The sequence below is a fragment of the Strongylocentrotus purpuratus genome, unplaced genomic scaffold (genome assembly GCF_000002235.5).
Source record: "Strongylocentrotus purpuratus isolate Spur 01 unplaced genomic scaffold, Spur_5.0 spur5_scaffold_14, whole genome shotgun sequence".
Classification (NCBI taxonomy): Eukaryota; Metazoa; Echinodermata; class Echinoidea; order Camarodonta; family Strongylocentrotidae; genus Strongylocentrotus; species Strongylocentrotus purpuratus.
Window position 1 is genome coordinate 25,283,112 of NW_022145599.1, and position 16,923 is coordinate 25,300,034.

At 38.7% G+C, this 16,923-nt stretch overlaps 1 protein-coding gene across 1 annotated transcript; it reads left to right on the forward strand.

Moving 5' to 3' along the window:
* The first annotated feature begins 10,097 nt into the window (after nt 1–10,097).
* Nucleotides 10,098–15,176, forward strand: LOC105445540. Its single transcript, XM_030985054.1, has 5 exons — nt 10,098–10,178; nt 10,890–11,057; nt 13,005–13,145; nt 13,754–13,861; nt 14,696–15,176. The coding sequence occupies exons 1-5, from the start codon at nt 10,107–10,109 to the stop codon at nt 14,936–14,938; spliced, it is 732 nt and encodes a 243-aa protein (XP_030840914.1). The 5' UTR covers nt 10,098–10,106; the 3' UTR covers nt 14,939–15,176.
* Nucleotides 15,177–16,923: the final 1,747 nt, after the last annotated feature.

Sequence of the window (16,923 nt, forward strand, 5' to 3'; positions counted from 1 at the left end):
CCCCCCTTCCCCCCCCCCTATCCTCACTAAAAAAAAAAAGAGAAAAGGAAGGAAAAGGAAAAGAGGGGAGCTAAAAGGGAACAAAAAAGAGGAAGAAAAAAAGAAAAGGGAGAAAAGAAGCGGAGATCAGTTGCGGTTAATCCCGCCAACAATGTGTGGAGCGGGGTGGGGACCAAAATGACCTCGCCCCTCCCCCCCCCCCCCCACCAGCAAACCTAAAAAAGAGATAAGGAAGGGAAGGGAAAGGAAAGGGGAGAGAAAGGGCTTTGGAGAAATAGAATTCAAACGTGGTTTATTTCTAATTCCATAACGGTGGTTAACAAAATAATGCTGAAATGAGATAATTTTACGAGATTTTTCCTAACTTTATGCGTTTGTTGGAAAATGACAAATTCCTAAATGTACAGCCAGGCAAGAAAATGCTTCTTGAGATGCCTACATATCAGAGCCCGCGGAACGGCGGTGATCGGGATCGGGATCGGGGGGGGGGGGGGGGGTAGTGAGCACAAAAAAATTCAAAAAATTTCAATTTGCACCCCCCCCCCCCCTTGAGCGCCAGGGGGGGGGGGGCCCAACCCCCAAAAAAGGTAAAAATCACGTGATTTTACATGATTTTTTTCTCAAGGGGGGGGGGGGGGCCGGGCCCCCCGGGCCCCCCCCCCTGGATCCGCCACTGGCTCTGCCCCTGGACCCCACGCCAAATAGTGTCCTGCCAGTGTCACAAATAATAAAGTATCAAAAATGCTCATCTGACCGTAATTAAACGCCCAAAACCCCCGAGCTTCCGGGGGCTCTGCCCCCTGGACCCAACGAAGAGCCCTTAGGCGGAACCCTGAATGCTAATCTGACCGTAAATTAAAACCTTAAACTGAAATTAGACGAGGATTAAAAGTCATAACGGTACAACGAATCGTCTTCTTTCGCTAATTATTTAATGAAACGTGAAAGCTTCCGCGCTTCGCGCGAGAGGGGGAAACTAAATTGTTTTCGAGAGCGGTACAACAAATCTTCTACTTTTTCTAATAATTTAATGAAACGTCTAAGCTTCCGCGCTTCGCGCGGGAGAGGGGGGGGGGGAACTGAATTTAGACAAAGATTAAGAGTCGAGAACGGTATAACGAATCGTCTCTTTCTCTAATGATTTAATGAAACGTAAAAGCTTGCGGGAGGGGGGGGGGGAACTGAAATTAGACGAGGATTAAAAGTCATAACGGTACAACGAATCGTCTTCTTCGCTAATGATTTAATGAAACGTCGAAGCTATCGCGCTTTGCGCGGGAGGGGGAAACTGAATTTAGACAAGGATTAAGAGTCAAGAACGGTACAACGAATCGTCTTCCTTCTCTAATATTTTAATGAAACGTCGAAGCTTCCGCGCTTTGCGCGGGAGTCGGGGGGGGGGGGGGGACTGAATTTAGACAAGGATTGATAGGCGAGAACGGTACAACGAATCGTCTTTTTTCTCTAATGATTAAAATAATGAAACGTAAAAGCTTGGGGGAAACTGAATTTAAACGAAGATTAAGAGTCGATAACGACACAACGAATCGTCTTTCTTCTCTAATATTTTAATGAAACGTCGAAGCTTCCGTAGGGGGGCGGGGAGGGGGAAACTGAATTTAGACAAGGATTAAGAGTCGACAACGGTACAACGAATCGTCTTCTTTCTCTCATGATTTAATGAAACGTAAAAGCTTTCGCGCTTCTCGCGGGATGGGGGGAAACATAATTCAGACGAAGATTATTTTTTGGAATGGTACAACGAGTCGTCTTCTTTCTCTAATAATTTATTGAAATGTCAAAGCTTCGCGGAGGAGGGAGGGGAAACTCGCCCCTCCCTGCACTTACCCACCTCTAATTACGTCACTGCTAGTCACCATTACGTACCAATATTTGGCTCGCATAATTTCAAATTTGGGCCTCCCCACCTAAGAAATCTTGGATCCGCGCCTGGTGACAGATCACTTTTCTCTAACTTCTAACCAATCAGAAGGCCTCGTTTTTTTTTCCAGGAAGTGCCGGTGGACATTAATGCGGCAAATGTGGTTCTCAAATTGCAAAAGATCCCTACTCTTGGAAGGGGTAGGAGAAAGCAATTTTACGTCATATTACTCCAGGAAGTGCCTGAACCCCCTCCCAGACCCACCCCCGCTTGGTCGCTCCGCTCCCTCGCCGCTAAAGCCTCGTTCTGTCGCTTCATCGTTTTACATATATTTAACCCCATGCCAGTTTGTGCCCCCCGGTAAGAAATTCTTGGATCCGCCACTGATGCCCATATACCCCTTGAGCTTCGGGGGCTCCGTCCCTTGAGCCCAGCCGGGGCTTTGCCCCTAGACCCCACTTTGCGAAACGTTCAGCGGGGCCTGCATGTTAGAGTTGGATGCTGCGGATTTTTTTTGGTCAGCCCCCCCAAACGTTTTTGCTCATTACGCCACAGCATACATGTACATGCATTGTATGCAGGCCCCGCGGAACGTTTTTTTAAGTGGGGTTGGGGGCTTAATTACTTACGATCAGGTAATGTGCAGCAAGCGAAACGTGGAACGCAGATTGGCGTGGGGTCCAAACTACGGGGGTCAAGGGGGAGCCCCCGGAAGCTCAGGGAGTTTAAGCATTTAATTACGGTGAGATGAGCATATTTTGAGACCTTATTTCACCTCTTTCTTTCTTTCGTTCTATTTCTCTTTACTTTATCAAAAAAATGAGGGGCGCTCGAATCCCCTGAGCTCACCGTTCCGCGGACCCTGACATAAAGGCTTCTAAATAAGCATATTATTTGCCTGACTGTAAATTTGGGAATTTGTCGTTTTCAAACATACGCATAACAAATTATAATTTACAAAACAGTGAGAAAAAAATCCAGGAAAATCATGTCATTTCAGCATTTTGTAAATCATTGGTATCGAAAAGGGAAACAAAAACAGTTTGAATTTTAGTTGGGGAGTCAACTGGCCCCAAGAGTCTCTCCCACCCCCCCCCCCCCACCAAAAAAAAAAAAAAATCACTACGCCATGGTGAATGTTGTATCATCGGCGTATCTTAGATTGGTAATTGTTCGTCTACCAACAGAAACTTGACCATCAAATTCATCAAAAGCCTTTCTCGTGATGAATTCAGCATAGATGTTGAAAAGGTACGGTGATAGGATGCAGCCTTGACGGACAACTTGACCAATAGTTAACCATTCGGTGACGACATTCTCTGTTCTTACTGTTGCTTATCGGTCTTGGTAGAGCGACTGGATGAGATGTGCTGGAAAGCCCATATCTCGCTCATGATCTTCCATAGGCGTTTATGCTGTATACAGTCAAAAGCTTGGAATAATCAATAAAGCTAGGGAGAGAGGTTGTTTGAAATCTCTGCTTTTCTGCGTCAAATTTCTGAGATTACCAATTAGGTTTCTTCACCCTCTTCCTTTTCTGAACCCTGCTTGTTCTGATGGTATTCGAGGTAGTTTCTAATTCTTTCAGCAATTAAGTGAAGAATAATCTTACTGGCATGCGGAATAAGAGAAATAGTGCGAGTGTAATTGGCACATTCATGTGTAACATCTTTTGGGAGAAAAACAGCTCTCTTCCAGTCTTGTGGCCATATTCTCTATCTCCATATCTTGTTACACAGATTATGCATGACCTTTACGGCCTCCTCTCCACTTTCTTTGAAAAGCTTCGCAGGGATGTTTCGATACCAAGTGCTTTCCCAGGTCTCAGATGATTCATTGCTTCCTTTACTCCATTTTGTAAGATGTCAGGTTGAAGCATGGGCTCGTCCTCGACGCTTGCTTCTTCATGAGTACAAATTTCTTCAGTTTCTTTTGCATCAAACAGTTTTTCACAATACTCCTTCCACCTCGCCCTTATCTCTTTATCCTCTTTTAAAATATTCCCATTTTCATCCTTCAAGACGTTTATTTTTGATGTAGGTTTCTTGGTCAGAGACTTGATTTTTTTAAACATGTCTCCTGTCTTGCATGACTTCACTCTCTTTTTCACTGTTAGTGACAAGAAACTACAGTTGACCGACACCATAATATATGCGCGAGTCTGCAGGATGATTTGGTGTTCAGAAATAGACAAAAGCACAAGTTGGCCATGTTACCGGCCAAGATGAGGTTCCTGTTGAAGTGATGTCATGCCAAGGGAATATCTGTCCACATCATGCAGACAGCATAGTATAGCAAGCGATTCGAATGGCTGCTAATGAGAAGAATTATGTTAGGATCCTGCATGGTGGATATACACAAACGTGTACGTACTACTTTTGCATCATTAGGGACTTTTAGATTGAGTGGACGAGAACACGACGAACGCCGACTGATCATGCGTGTCAACGTACTCAACTGCCCATGTTGACTACAATTATAAATCTTTTAGATTGCATTCGACGATATACTTTATACAGGGACGTGATAGAGAAGGACTGGAATCAAGCCGCTCTCCTTTGACCTCATGCTCCAAGCCGCCGAAAAGTTATGCGCTAATCTGCAACTGTTGACCAGGTGGTGAGATAAAAGAGCGCATGAAATTTCAGGAGTTAGAATTCCTACATCAGAAAATGGTATCACTGCAACTGTTCGCTGTCCCTTCCAATGATTTCTCATCCATTGTTGAATGTGTAAAGAGTAGAACAAGCGAACACAAACTTGTGTACTTTCATCCTTTTTTAAACTTGAAAAATACAAAAAACACGCGAAAACACGCATTAGCAAACTTAATGTTATTGAAGATTGTAAATCATGGATCAAATAACGGGACATTAAAGCATGCACAAATTAGCGCATCATCCTAAAATATTGAGTTTTTGACAGGATGTAATTTTTCTTTTACCAACTCTGGCACACAAATTAAAGGAAGGACGGAGTTCTAAATTTGAAAATTTGTTTGATGCACTATTCCCAATAAAATCCCCATATAAAGTTTTTGATTTACACTGAAATTTTGCCGGTAATTTAATATTTTGTAATAAATGTAAAACTGGTGCCTGGCTTCCGAAAGTCCCCGCAGTGGAAGCGCGGTTCGGAGCATGGAACTTCAAAGCCAAGTGGAATGTTACACATCCCATTGTTACGCTTTAGAACTCAAGAATGCGTTTGAATAAATTACAAGAGTTTCGCCTCCTTTTCTTTCACCTCCCTGGACGAACAAAGAAAGAGGACAAAATATACAGTTCCTCATTCTACCCTCAACAATTGCTGTGAATATGCATGTGACACCATCCTGTTCTACACAATTTTACATAATAGCAGGGACGGGATGTTCCATTGTCTACCTGAGGAACTGTATATATTTTTATGCGCACGCGGCATACTAGTACAAACGAACATGCCTTCACTGCTATTATGTAAAAATGTGTAGAACAGGTGAATATGCATATGATACCTGTTCTATACATTTTTACATAATAGCAGGGAGGATGTTCCTTTGTCTACCTGAGGAACTGTATATTTTATGCGCACGCGGCATAATAGTACCGTACTATATTTAGGAAAATCAAGGTTGACGCATTCTCGATCGGCGACTGAGACGACGTGACGCATGCGCAGTGCCTTAAAATGACGTCACACGTTGCAGTCAAAGCTGTGGACGTGCAAATCTAAAAGTCCCTATTATCTACATGACGGACTTATAAAACGCCAATGACCATGGAGTCGCCCATCACAGAGTGAACTGTTATTGATATTCCTGCCACAGTAGACAAGTTAGGAGATATCTTTCCATCGATGAGTGGCAGGATATGGGTTAACAGGATGCGACACTGCTGTGACATGTGTGTGAAAGCCCGCCATACAGTCACGACCTCACTTCGAACACATTTGTTTTGAAGAATTTTGCAGAATTAAGTGTTAAATGACACCCTCTTCCGCATGGAATATTTTAGGGTTTCCAACAGTTTAGAGGGCTTTAAAGAAATGTCCCTTTTGGAGCCAACATACAATTCTGTAGAACTTTGCAGAAATTATGAATATGTCATGTATGTCCTATCTGTGAAATTAAAGCATTAGCAAAGTCCTAGTATTCAAATTATGCAAGGAAACCCGTTTACCTTCTAGACTTCACTGTCAGACACTTTTGAGTGACTGACTGGCGTTTTTTTTTCTCGTTTGGTTATAACATACATAAATTGAGGAGTAACAGGTACATGAACATGTGTCTACATCAATAACCCACTACTTGTAATTGCCAGAATTAAACTGATAGAATCTTTGTGCAGCACAAAACGTACAACCATTTGGTAAAAGGGTCAGACTAAAGTCGAATCGACAACACTAATACCGTAGTCGTTATTTTCCAACTACAAGCAAGTTTCAAGCCCTTCCGTTATGAGGGAATTTCTAAATTAGTATTGTCTTTTAATTGCCGTTGGATTTTAAGTTTTCATTTTTGGCCTGCAAATGGGACAGTACCTTTAAACGAATTTCAAGATTTTGAAGCAAACTTATAAGCGGATATAGTCCTGTAAACGTATTGGTATTGGTTCTGTATTGGTTCATATGAAAGAATCTATTACCTCAAAATGCAAATCTAGTTTCTTAACGCTGTCACTGAAAACGGGCATTTAAGATCATTACGTCACCTCATATCTAAGGGACAAAGAGCATGAAATTTAAGCGTGTTTTCTTCGAGTATTAAATTACAAAATAAAAAGAAATGTGCAGCACAATTTTTACACACTGTATCCAGTGCATCTGACTCATGACATTATGATAATTTCTTTGTAGAAATGACATTTGGCCATCATTTTGAACTATAAAGTTAACATGTCATAGAGGGTGCCATTCCTAATTATGCTAGTTTACATGTCATTTTTGAACATACAACATCGCAATCTTTATTTAGTGATGATCCTAGAAAAAAAATCAAGATATTTGATTGCCATTTAATGTAGACAAATGCTGTAAAGACTTTTTATATCATTAATTTTGGTTAAAAGGGTGATTTTGGCGGTTATTTGTGTGACGTCACATATCTACAAATTGCTCAATGCTGACAGAGTGTCAGCAATCGAATTCTTTAAATTGATGGTCTAAGAAACTATAATTAAAATAATATATATGTATAGACCCTAAAACAAGGTATATCGAAATGGCTGCCGGACTATCTTGGACAGTTACCCCCAAAATCGTTAAAAATTCATATTGTGTTTAAACGAAAAGCACATCCACCCCGACGTACGTTTATTCATTAATTCAATGCATACATTCAACAATCTGCCTTATGTTAAATTATCCATATGTTGAATGTTTACATTTATTTTTTACCCATTAATATTGCAAACATATGATATTATTTGTGTTTGACTACTTTCATTTTCATCTTTAAATTTTTCTTCTTTATAACACTAAAACCCGAATAGAATTAAAATTGAATCGGAATCTCGTCCCTTCAAAATGCATTAAATCTTTGTTTTGTTTGCGGACTGGATGTTCTTTCCGATATACCCAGTAGGCTACTCTCTTGGTCTGTAGGTCAAAGAATGGACCTATAGTAGGTCCATGGTCAAAGGATTCGAAACTTATAAAATACAGTGTACAAATTAAATTGTCATCGTTATACTTTTCTTTACCTTTTAGATCCACTTTTCCCCTTTGTTCCGGTTTTTGATTGTTGGAATTTCGTGACTACAATCTTACGTCATGCCACAATTTCCTCATTTTAGATTGTTCAAGGCTCTTTTACATCCGTGTTTCAGAAAATCTCAGAAAAGTTGATTTTCCCACAAGGAAAAAAATCCTCGAAGGTTCCCACAAAAATTAAACCTTGAGATATTATAAAGTGTGAGATATATATCTATCTGTGAACTGTGATGTAGACAGTTTACTCGTCATTGTAAAATTTTTGATTAGTCTTTAATTGTTGACACACATACAATTACCACACACACGAACACTCTCACTTCCCCTCCCAACACACCATTTCCGCACACCCGGTTCACACATCATACCCAATGGCATACACCCTGCAACATAGTGGAACATTCTACGAAATTGACAATTTTCCTGCAAAATAGACCCCTTGAATCATGTAAGACGTAATTTACCCTATTCTAATGACTTGAATGTTTGCCAAGATAACAATGGCTGCGTTTCCAAACAGAAATAAAACTAGTTTGCGATTAGAAATAGTCAATTTTCCAATAATTTCACAAAATATATTTGCCGTCGCATACAATATGACGTCATTGACAGCTGATTGTCTAGTTTGGTAGTCGAACTAGCTACGTTTGTGCTGGCAGTGGTCCAGCGAGCGAAAATGAGACAACTGGAGCAAGAATGGTTTAACAAAAATAAATAATATCTATCAAAAGGACGAGGGCCTAATACTTTTTATGGCAGACTTTAGTAAAAAAAAAAAAAAAAAAAAAAAAAAAAAAAATTGATGCTTTTCCTCGCGAAATGGGCACATTTTTTTTTTTTTTTTTTTTTTTTTTTTTTTGGGGTGGGGGGGGGGGGGGGGTGTATCACCCAGCGAGACCCAACTTCGTGTCAATACAGTATTTGTTGAAATTTGGAGATCTGGTCATAGAAACACATAATCATACAAGATGTCATTACCATTCACCGATCCAATGTATAATTTTTACAATGATCCTCTTTACGTACCCCTAAACACCCTTGCCGATGTTACGGTTTTGGGCCTAATTTTTTTTTTTTTTCGCGATACGTTTTCTTCATTTATTCACTAATTAAATGCATACATTCAACAATCTGCCTTATATGTTAAATTATATCCATAAATCCATGATTTTGATGTTGAATGTTCACATTTATTTGTTTACCCATTAATATTGCAAACATGATATCATTTATGTTTGGACTACTTTCATTTTCATCTTTAAATGTTTCTTCTTTATATTAATAAAACCCGAATAGAATTAAAATTGAATCGGAATCTCGTCCCTTCAAAATGCATTAAATCTTTGTTTTGTTTGCGGACTGGATGTTCTTTCCGATATACCCAGTAGGCTACTCTCTTGGTCTGTAGGTCAAAGAATGGACCTATAGTAGGTCCATGATCAAAGGATTCGAAACTTATAAAATACAGTGTACAAATTAAATTGTCACCGTTATACTTTTCCTTACTTTTTAGATCCACTTTTCTCCTTTGTTCAGTTTTTGATTGTTGGAATTTCGTGACTACAATCTTACGTCATACCACAATTTCCTCATTTTAGATAGTTCAAGGCTCTTTTACATCCGTGTTTTAGAAAATCTCAGAAAAGTTGATTTTCCCACAAGGAAGTGACAAGGGCAAGGTTACCACACAAAAAATCTCCGAAGGTTCCCACAAAAATTAAACCTTGAGATATTTTAAAGTGTGATATCATCTCTTCTCCCCTCTATATAATTTTCCTCTCTTTCTCTCACCCGCTCTCTCTTTCTCTCCCCCTCTCTCTCTCTCTCTCTGCCAATGTACATATAAAACACTTTTCTTGAACACTAAACAATGAGCATAGCCCTTTATTTTCTTTTATTCGTACGTTCCAGGCGCGGATCTACGGGGGGGGGTTTAGGGGGTTTAAACCCCCCCCCCTTGGGCGCCCCCCCCCCCCCCCAAAAAAAAAAAAAAAAAAAAAAAAAAGGAAAAAAAAAAAAAAAAAAAAGAAAGAAAAAAAGAAAGAAAAAAGAACGCACGCTGGAGAGAAACCCTTTCAAGTATTAAATATTGTGAGAAGATATTCAACTCATCTGGTAACTTAACCAAACACATGATAACTCTGGATATAACTGTGTATTAAACTGATATTTGATTTTAAAAGACGTTATCATGCACTGCTTTTTATGGTCTCCATCGTGTTAATAGATGCCAGGAAAACATCACTTACGGGGTTCAAATAAACACCCCGGATAAACACCCCCCCAAAAAATCGGCTCGCCGCTTCGCGGCTCGTGGACGATGCTCCGCATCGTCATTATTTTGGTCAAACCCCTCCCTTAGCAAAAAGCTAGATCCGCCCCTGGGTTCCGTATTCGATCACCTTGAAAAATATTACCAAGTCACGTTCTTCGTCCTAATAAAAGGGACGGCAACCTTCCGGTTCACCCACAATCAGGCTCAGTTATCCTAAGAAGCAGTGAACATTTACAAATCAATTTTTGCCGCATAAAAATGACTGTCTTTACCGTTTCTAAGCCAGTGGAGGGAGAAAAGACGGCAGTTGAAAATGCTGAAACAGCCCAGGTAAATATGATGGCCGTTGTTATGGTATCTTTTTATACCCAACTGGTTGTATGGTACTTGCCCTGCGACAAATGCTGCGCGCTACTTTCCTATTTCCCTATACACCCAGATCCCTAACTCCAACCCTAGAACTAAAACCAAACCTATCCCTTATCCCTACCCTAACAATGGTATACCTAACCGTACACCAAATTACAACCCAATTCTAATCCCTTTTTAAATTATTAAAAAAAAACGAAAAAAGGGTTCGACGTATACGTAACAGCCTTGACAATTTTGTATCATCCCTATAATGTTACGGCTGGAATTCAAGCTAAAGCTTTATATACAGCGATTTGAAGTGAAAACAAGTACCGATTGCAATGTTTCTATAATTATGAAATAATACTTCAAATTTGTTCGGCTAGGTTTACGTTGCGTTTTGTTCGTAAAATTATCAAAGCGCATCCTATGGTATAAGCATGCAGCAACCTTATAATGCCTTAACATAATTATCAAACATAATTTGATTTTTTTTTTTTTTTTTTTTTTTACAATTCAAAACTAAATTTCAGCACAAAAATCTGACGACATCAGAAAAACTTTTCAAAATGGAGATCAATATCAGGGAAGTTCAAAGCTGAACGACTATCGCCCCGAAATATTCATTTTGCAACGTTGTTTGTACATGAACATGACAAATTTACGATTTTCCGATTTCTATTTTTACAGACCCTCGTTGTGAGGAAGACCGCTTTGTCGCCTCTCCTCGTACTTGCACTGGTCGTCATATCAGTGGTCATCGCGGCGATCGTTGCCGGTGTCATTGTCTATTTTGGCCTCCAAACTTGTCGAGTGGAGCGTGAAAGCGACATGACCGCCCAATTCGGCAAGGACATGGTAAGTTGATGTTAGTGAAAATGGAATATTAACGTACTCAGTTAACATGAAGGCTTAGCATATAAATAAGAAGAAGAAGCTTATGATGATAATGAAGAAAAAGTAGAAAAAAAGAAGATGAACAAGAAGAAGAACAAGAAGAAGAACAAGAAGAAGAACAAGAAGAAAGAAGAAGATGAAAGAAAATAAGAAGAACATGATGATGAGGATGATAATGATAATGATGACAATGATGATGATGAAGAAGATTGAAGAAGAAGAAAAAGAATGATGATGATAAAGAAATAGAAGTCTGCATCTGTCTCTATCTCATCCTCTTCATATAAAATTGATTATCATGTAAAACTCCCTCTTTAAAGTGATTATCAAATGGCAATGTAACTTTTAAAGCAATACTGTAACCGCTTATGATTATTGCTACACTATGTAAATTCATAATTTTTTTGAACAATTTACATGTGAAATAATTCGTTCCTATTTTCACGAAGTGACGGTAGTGAATGAAAATTGCATACAATTTGTGTGCGGATTTTCCTCACTACCGTCACTTCATGAAAACAGGAACGTTCAATGCTCAATTTCAGTGGTAAAATCCGAATGAAAATGAAACAATAATTGTCTAAAATCATATTCAATTTCAATTTTAATTTCATGTTTTTTTTTCTTCAACGAAGGGTTTGAATCCTTCTCCTTGTAATTATGTAAGTCAGACAAAAATATACAAATAATTTATTATTATAAGCTCCCCTGATCTGCCTAGATGCCGAACCACAATTTCTTTCTGGCGTAATCAATGTCAATGATAATGGGGAAAATGTTTCCCTTGTTGCACGAATCGATACTCAATTTGATCCCAGTAACTTTTAGAGAACAGCTTGGTCCGGGAATCTGTAAGAAAGGAAATCAACGTTAAGATGATTTCTTGACTATACGGGCATTATAGAATGAACCTTTAAAGGCATGTATTATATGTGGTGTATCATTTAAATAAATAAAAAGGGGGAAGAAAATGATATTAACGAAATCTGTACTTGATTAACAACTTTACGAATAACATTTTATGCAAAAATATACATATGCATCATGCATCCATGATACAAATAAAACACTCTTGCACAAATACTAGGGAATAAGATACGGGTGGATGCCACGCGCATTTTTTTAAACTAAAAAAATATATATACGGTAAATACACATTGTGCTTCCACTCAAAATGCACATCCTGTAATTCATCCTCAATTCATTAGGGATAACAAAAGGACTTATCCATCACATTATCTCATCGTTTCTGTTCAGTGCGTGGGATAACAATATGTTTAATCAAGAAAAAAAAAACAGTTTCAATGGACAGTATTAAGGAGCGTAAACAACTATGAATTATAATATTTTGAGTTAGCTATTCTGCCGGCCACGATGAAATAAGATTTTTTCTTCTTCTTGAAGCATGTAATAAGTACTATTGTTACGCCTTAAGTACACATTTGCAATCTTTTTTTATCCACGGGTAATTTTCCAACAACGGCCCCCAATAGAACAAATTCCTCTGTAGGGCCATGCATAATGGTTCAAGGCATGGCCACACAAAGGAATTTTTTCTGTTGGGGGCCGGGGGAAAATGCAATGAATTTTTGACAATTTATTGCATTTTCTTCGTTTTGGGGGATTTGTGGGGGCGGCCGCGTACCCTATCAACCACTGCGTACAGTCATGATTCAGTGGCTAAGCAATTGCCTCGTTACTGTGAGGCCCCAGGATAAAAATCGTGTCGATCAGCTATATATATATATATATATATATATGTGCCCTTTTGTGAGGCATTAATCCTCATTACTGTCAATTATGACTTAAGGACGTAGGTCCCGATGACCAGATGGCGCTCGAATACGGTATTTAATATTAAGCGATATACATGTATAAATACAAATTATTATTATAACCATATGGTAGGACTTCGAGAGACACGGAAGGTTCGATGATCACGATTTCTCCGAGCATTGTCACTACGATCACGACAATGATGTCGTGGTCATGGTTCTGGAGGGAGATGGCTTCGGGGAGAATGCTACCGTGGTCTATGACTTCAACCGGGTATGTGATTGTTTCCTAAAACACAGGCGCGGTTCTAGAATATTAATTTGAGGGGCTTTTATGGTGGGCTTGATGGGAGTTGTTGGTTCTTGCATGAACTTTCTATATGTACCTTGCTTAAATTTATTGAAGTAGTTTGAAGAAGTTTAGGGTGAATGATCCCCCTCCTCCAACACCCATCCACTTCTTATTAAAATCGCATCCATACTTGTTATCGTCTTATGTGACATATTGCACTTTGCTATCGGCAATTGACAGTGAAATAGTGTGTAACGGATTAACCTAGTAGATTTTTTAAAGCCTGGGCACAGACTACATCTTAAGTGTCATACTAATGCTTTTATTTGACCAAATATTAAATGAAAGACACATAAGGTCTTATAAACCATTTCTATTAATCGCCAATTTATAGTCCGTAGTCGCGATTGATATTAGTAATTGCTTTCCAAATATAAACCTTTTAATTGCCAGAGAATGATATCTTATTAACATGAGTAACATACCAATGCGACGGTTCTTTTCATCGATTTATTCTTCTTTTTTTTTTTTTAGCAATCAGGGGTCTATTTCTCATATATATGTTTTGAAACCTTCATTCTCTCTTGCAGGGTTTTCTGACCTACGTTCTCCCGTCTAAGAATAGATGCTTCCTTGGCCCGGTAAACCAAGACGACATCGATAGTTTCAAGAAAACTCATGACGGAGAGATCGTCGAAGTAAGCTGACATAATTTTGTTAATTTTCCCTTTTCCAGTGTCAATTCCTTATATGTTCATGCTTTTCCCAGTGTCAATCAATATGATTTTTGTTTATACATCTGCAAATATATATATATATATATATATATATATATATATATATATATATATATATATATATATATATATATATACACACACACACACATATATATATATATATTATATATATCTACATTAATTCTCAATATTTTTTGTATTATTTTGTTAAATTATGTTATCCTCTCTTGAATTCAAGAACAGAATCTAGACACGAAATGTTCAAACATACAGAAATTAATTTGCAAAGAAGCTATTTGTGTAATGTTGATTAATTTTTTTTACATTTTGTTCATCATCATTTAATTAAATTTAGTCGTGGATATAATTTGTATTCACCATTCAAAATGTTTACTTACTGAAGATTCTTCTTTTCTACTTCTTTCTTCTTCTGCTTCTTCTTCTTTTTTGTATTATCTTCTTCTTGCCTTTTCTCTTCTTCTTCTTCTTCTCACTCTTCTTCTCCTTCTTTTTTTCTCCTCCTATCTCTTCTTCTTCTATCTCTCCTTCTTCCTCTCTCTTCCTCTCCTCCATCGCCCCCTCCTACTCCCCTCCTCCTCCTCCTCTTCTTTTCTTACTCTTCCTGTTATCAATTAACCTAACTCCTTTGATTTTCAAGGTCAATTAAAGCCGGTTACTTTCTGACATATAGGCCTCCGTGTAGGCCTGTCGTACTTTTATATTTTTTAGAAATAAAATCAAAATTTTTACTCCTTTTTTATTTTCAATATTATTGTCTCGCATTGTTTTTAGCTCGGCGCCATCAAGCCGCGCAATTTCACCACCACCAAAGAGACGATCCCGTCTGCCTACCTAGCCCAGACAACCTCGCCCGTGGTCAACGACCTCTGCTCGACTATGGATTCTCATTGGATCAAATCGGCTGTCGACGACGAAGGCACTTCTCCGCCACGTCATAGGAGAAAAGTTGATGATACTATCGAGATCTATATTTTCTCAGATGGACGCGTTGTTATCGTAATTTATAGAGATTGATATCTCAGCCCATACGATGAGGCACGCTACACGCTACTTTGCTTTGTTAATTTTTTTTTTTTAGCGCAAGCGATTATTCATCAATTTGCTATCACTTACCCTTTTTGTGCTAAATTTTCAGTCAATAGGCCTACTTATTTTATTCTCTATATCGAATGCCTCTCTGTTTTCAATGTATACGTTTGTTTAGGTCAAAAAGGATCCCTTATTTTCTTCTCAATATCCTCTATTTTTTTCTTCATATCGAATGTATTACATTGATCCATTTTTACTTATTGAATCTATATGTGTCATGGATGGAGGGGGGGGGGGGGGGTAAGAGAATTGTTATTGCCCCGGAAATTGGAAAATTACATCGTCAGATATTTCGTTCAGTGGCTGGGGGGGGGGGGGCGGGATCCCCCCCCCCCCCCCTGCGTACGCGCCTGCATGAGCATATGTCTGCATCAATAACCCACTTCTTATAATGGCCAAAATTAAATTGATTAAATCTTTGTGCAGCACAAAACGTACGACCATTCTGTACAAGAGTCTGAATATCAGACTATTTGATAAAAGGAGTGCAATCCCTAAATTCGATTTTCAAGCACTTTTGTTTTTATGGAATTTTTAAATTAGTATAATCTTTCAATTGCCGTTGGATTTAACTTTTTCATTTACCCCAAAAGTGTTCCTTTAACTTTATAAGAAGTGCCCCTTTTTACATAGGAAAGGTGCCCCTTTTACTTTGACAAGTGCCCCTATTAAATTGTTAAAGTGCCCCTTCCCCTTTTCACCTCCAATAACTGCCCCTCTTATTTTGACACGTGCGGCCCTTTTCTTCTAATAAATGCTCTTTTTCCATCTTATAGGTGCTCCTTTCCCTTCTCGTACAGTAATTACCCCTTTTCATATCTGATAAGTGCCCCGTTTATTTTAACATCTGCCTCTTTTTCTTTTTAATAAGAGCCACTTCCCTCTTTTCACAAAAGCTTTCTTTCATTTCCCATAAATACCCGTATGCAAATCTGATCAGCGCCCCTTTTTCAACTGATGTCTATTTTCCTTCATCATTAGTGCCCCTTTACATATCTGGTCAGTGCCCCTTTTCAGGCGCGATAAGTGCTCCTTTTCCCTTTTCATAAATGACCCTTTTCGCCCCTTATAAATGCCCATGTTAAAATCTGATGGGTGCCACTTTTTCGTCACCAAATACCCATTTCCCATTCTCATATTAAGTGCCTTTTTTCCATCCCTAGTGAGTGCCTCTTTTTGTAGTATAAGAAGTGCCCCATTATCACCTCTGACATTACCCTTAGTACTTTGACACGTGATTCTTTTCTTTTCTAATATACGTGTCTAAGTTTATCCCTTTCGATAAGTGTCCCATCTTCCTCTCATCAACCCCATCAGGATTGTGATTTTTTCTTCTTTATAAGATGAAATATTTCGCAGTGCGATCTCACAAATCTTTTTTTTCCTCGCTCGCTTTGCTCGCTCTCAGATGAACTTTCAGACCATCACACCCAACTGCAAAGTATGATGCTTGAGAAATATCTTGAATTGTGTATAAAAAGAAACAAATATTGAAATCATCCCTGATGTAGGGGATATACCAATGTCTAAAAAATTGTATATTTGCGCTTTGAGATTTCCCTTTGCATCATGCCTCCCCCCCCCCAAAACTGCCTTTTTTGTTGGAGTCATCTCCTCCCCCCCCCCCACACACACACTTCAGAAGTCGCTCCGCCGCACCCGCTCTTTAACCTGTTGTTTTTTATGATAGAGTCAGTGAAAGTGATAGATACAATGAGTTATGTATGTGTGAACGATTGACCACAGCTTTTTAAATTTGAGACATTTCATATATCATACGGTTATGTTATACGCGACCGCTTGTGAGTTCGCGAAGTGACCTTGGACGGTATGAAAGAATCTCAAAGATTTTTGATTTTTGATTTTTGATTTGCTCAAGCCGGTAACGTCAAAACAAAATAAGTTTTCTC

What these genes read in the sequence shown, in the direction of transcription:
- LOC105445540 (XM_030985054.1), top strand. Translation starts at nt 10,107, where the DNA reads ATGACTGTCTTTACCGTTTCTAAGCCAGTGGAGGGAGAAAAGACGGCA. An exon ending in CCCAATTCGGCAAGGACATG is followed by an intron (nt 11,058 to 13,004) that starts GTAAGTTGATGT and finishes ACCATATGGTAG; the next exon opens with GACTTCGAGAGACACGGAAG. An exon ending in TGGTCTATGACTTCAACCGG is followed by an intron (nt 13,146 to 13,753) that starts GTATGTGATTGT and finishes TCTCTCTTGCAG; the next exon opens with GGTTTTCTGACCTACGTTCT.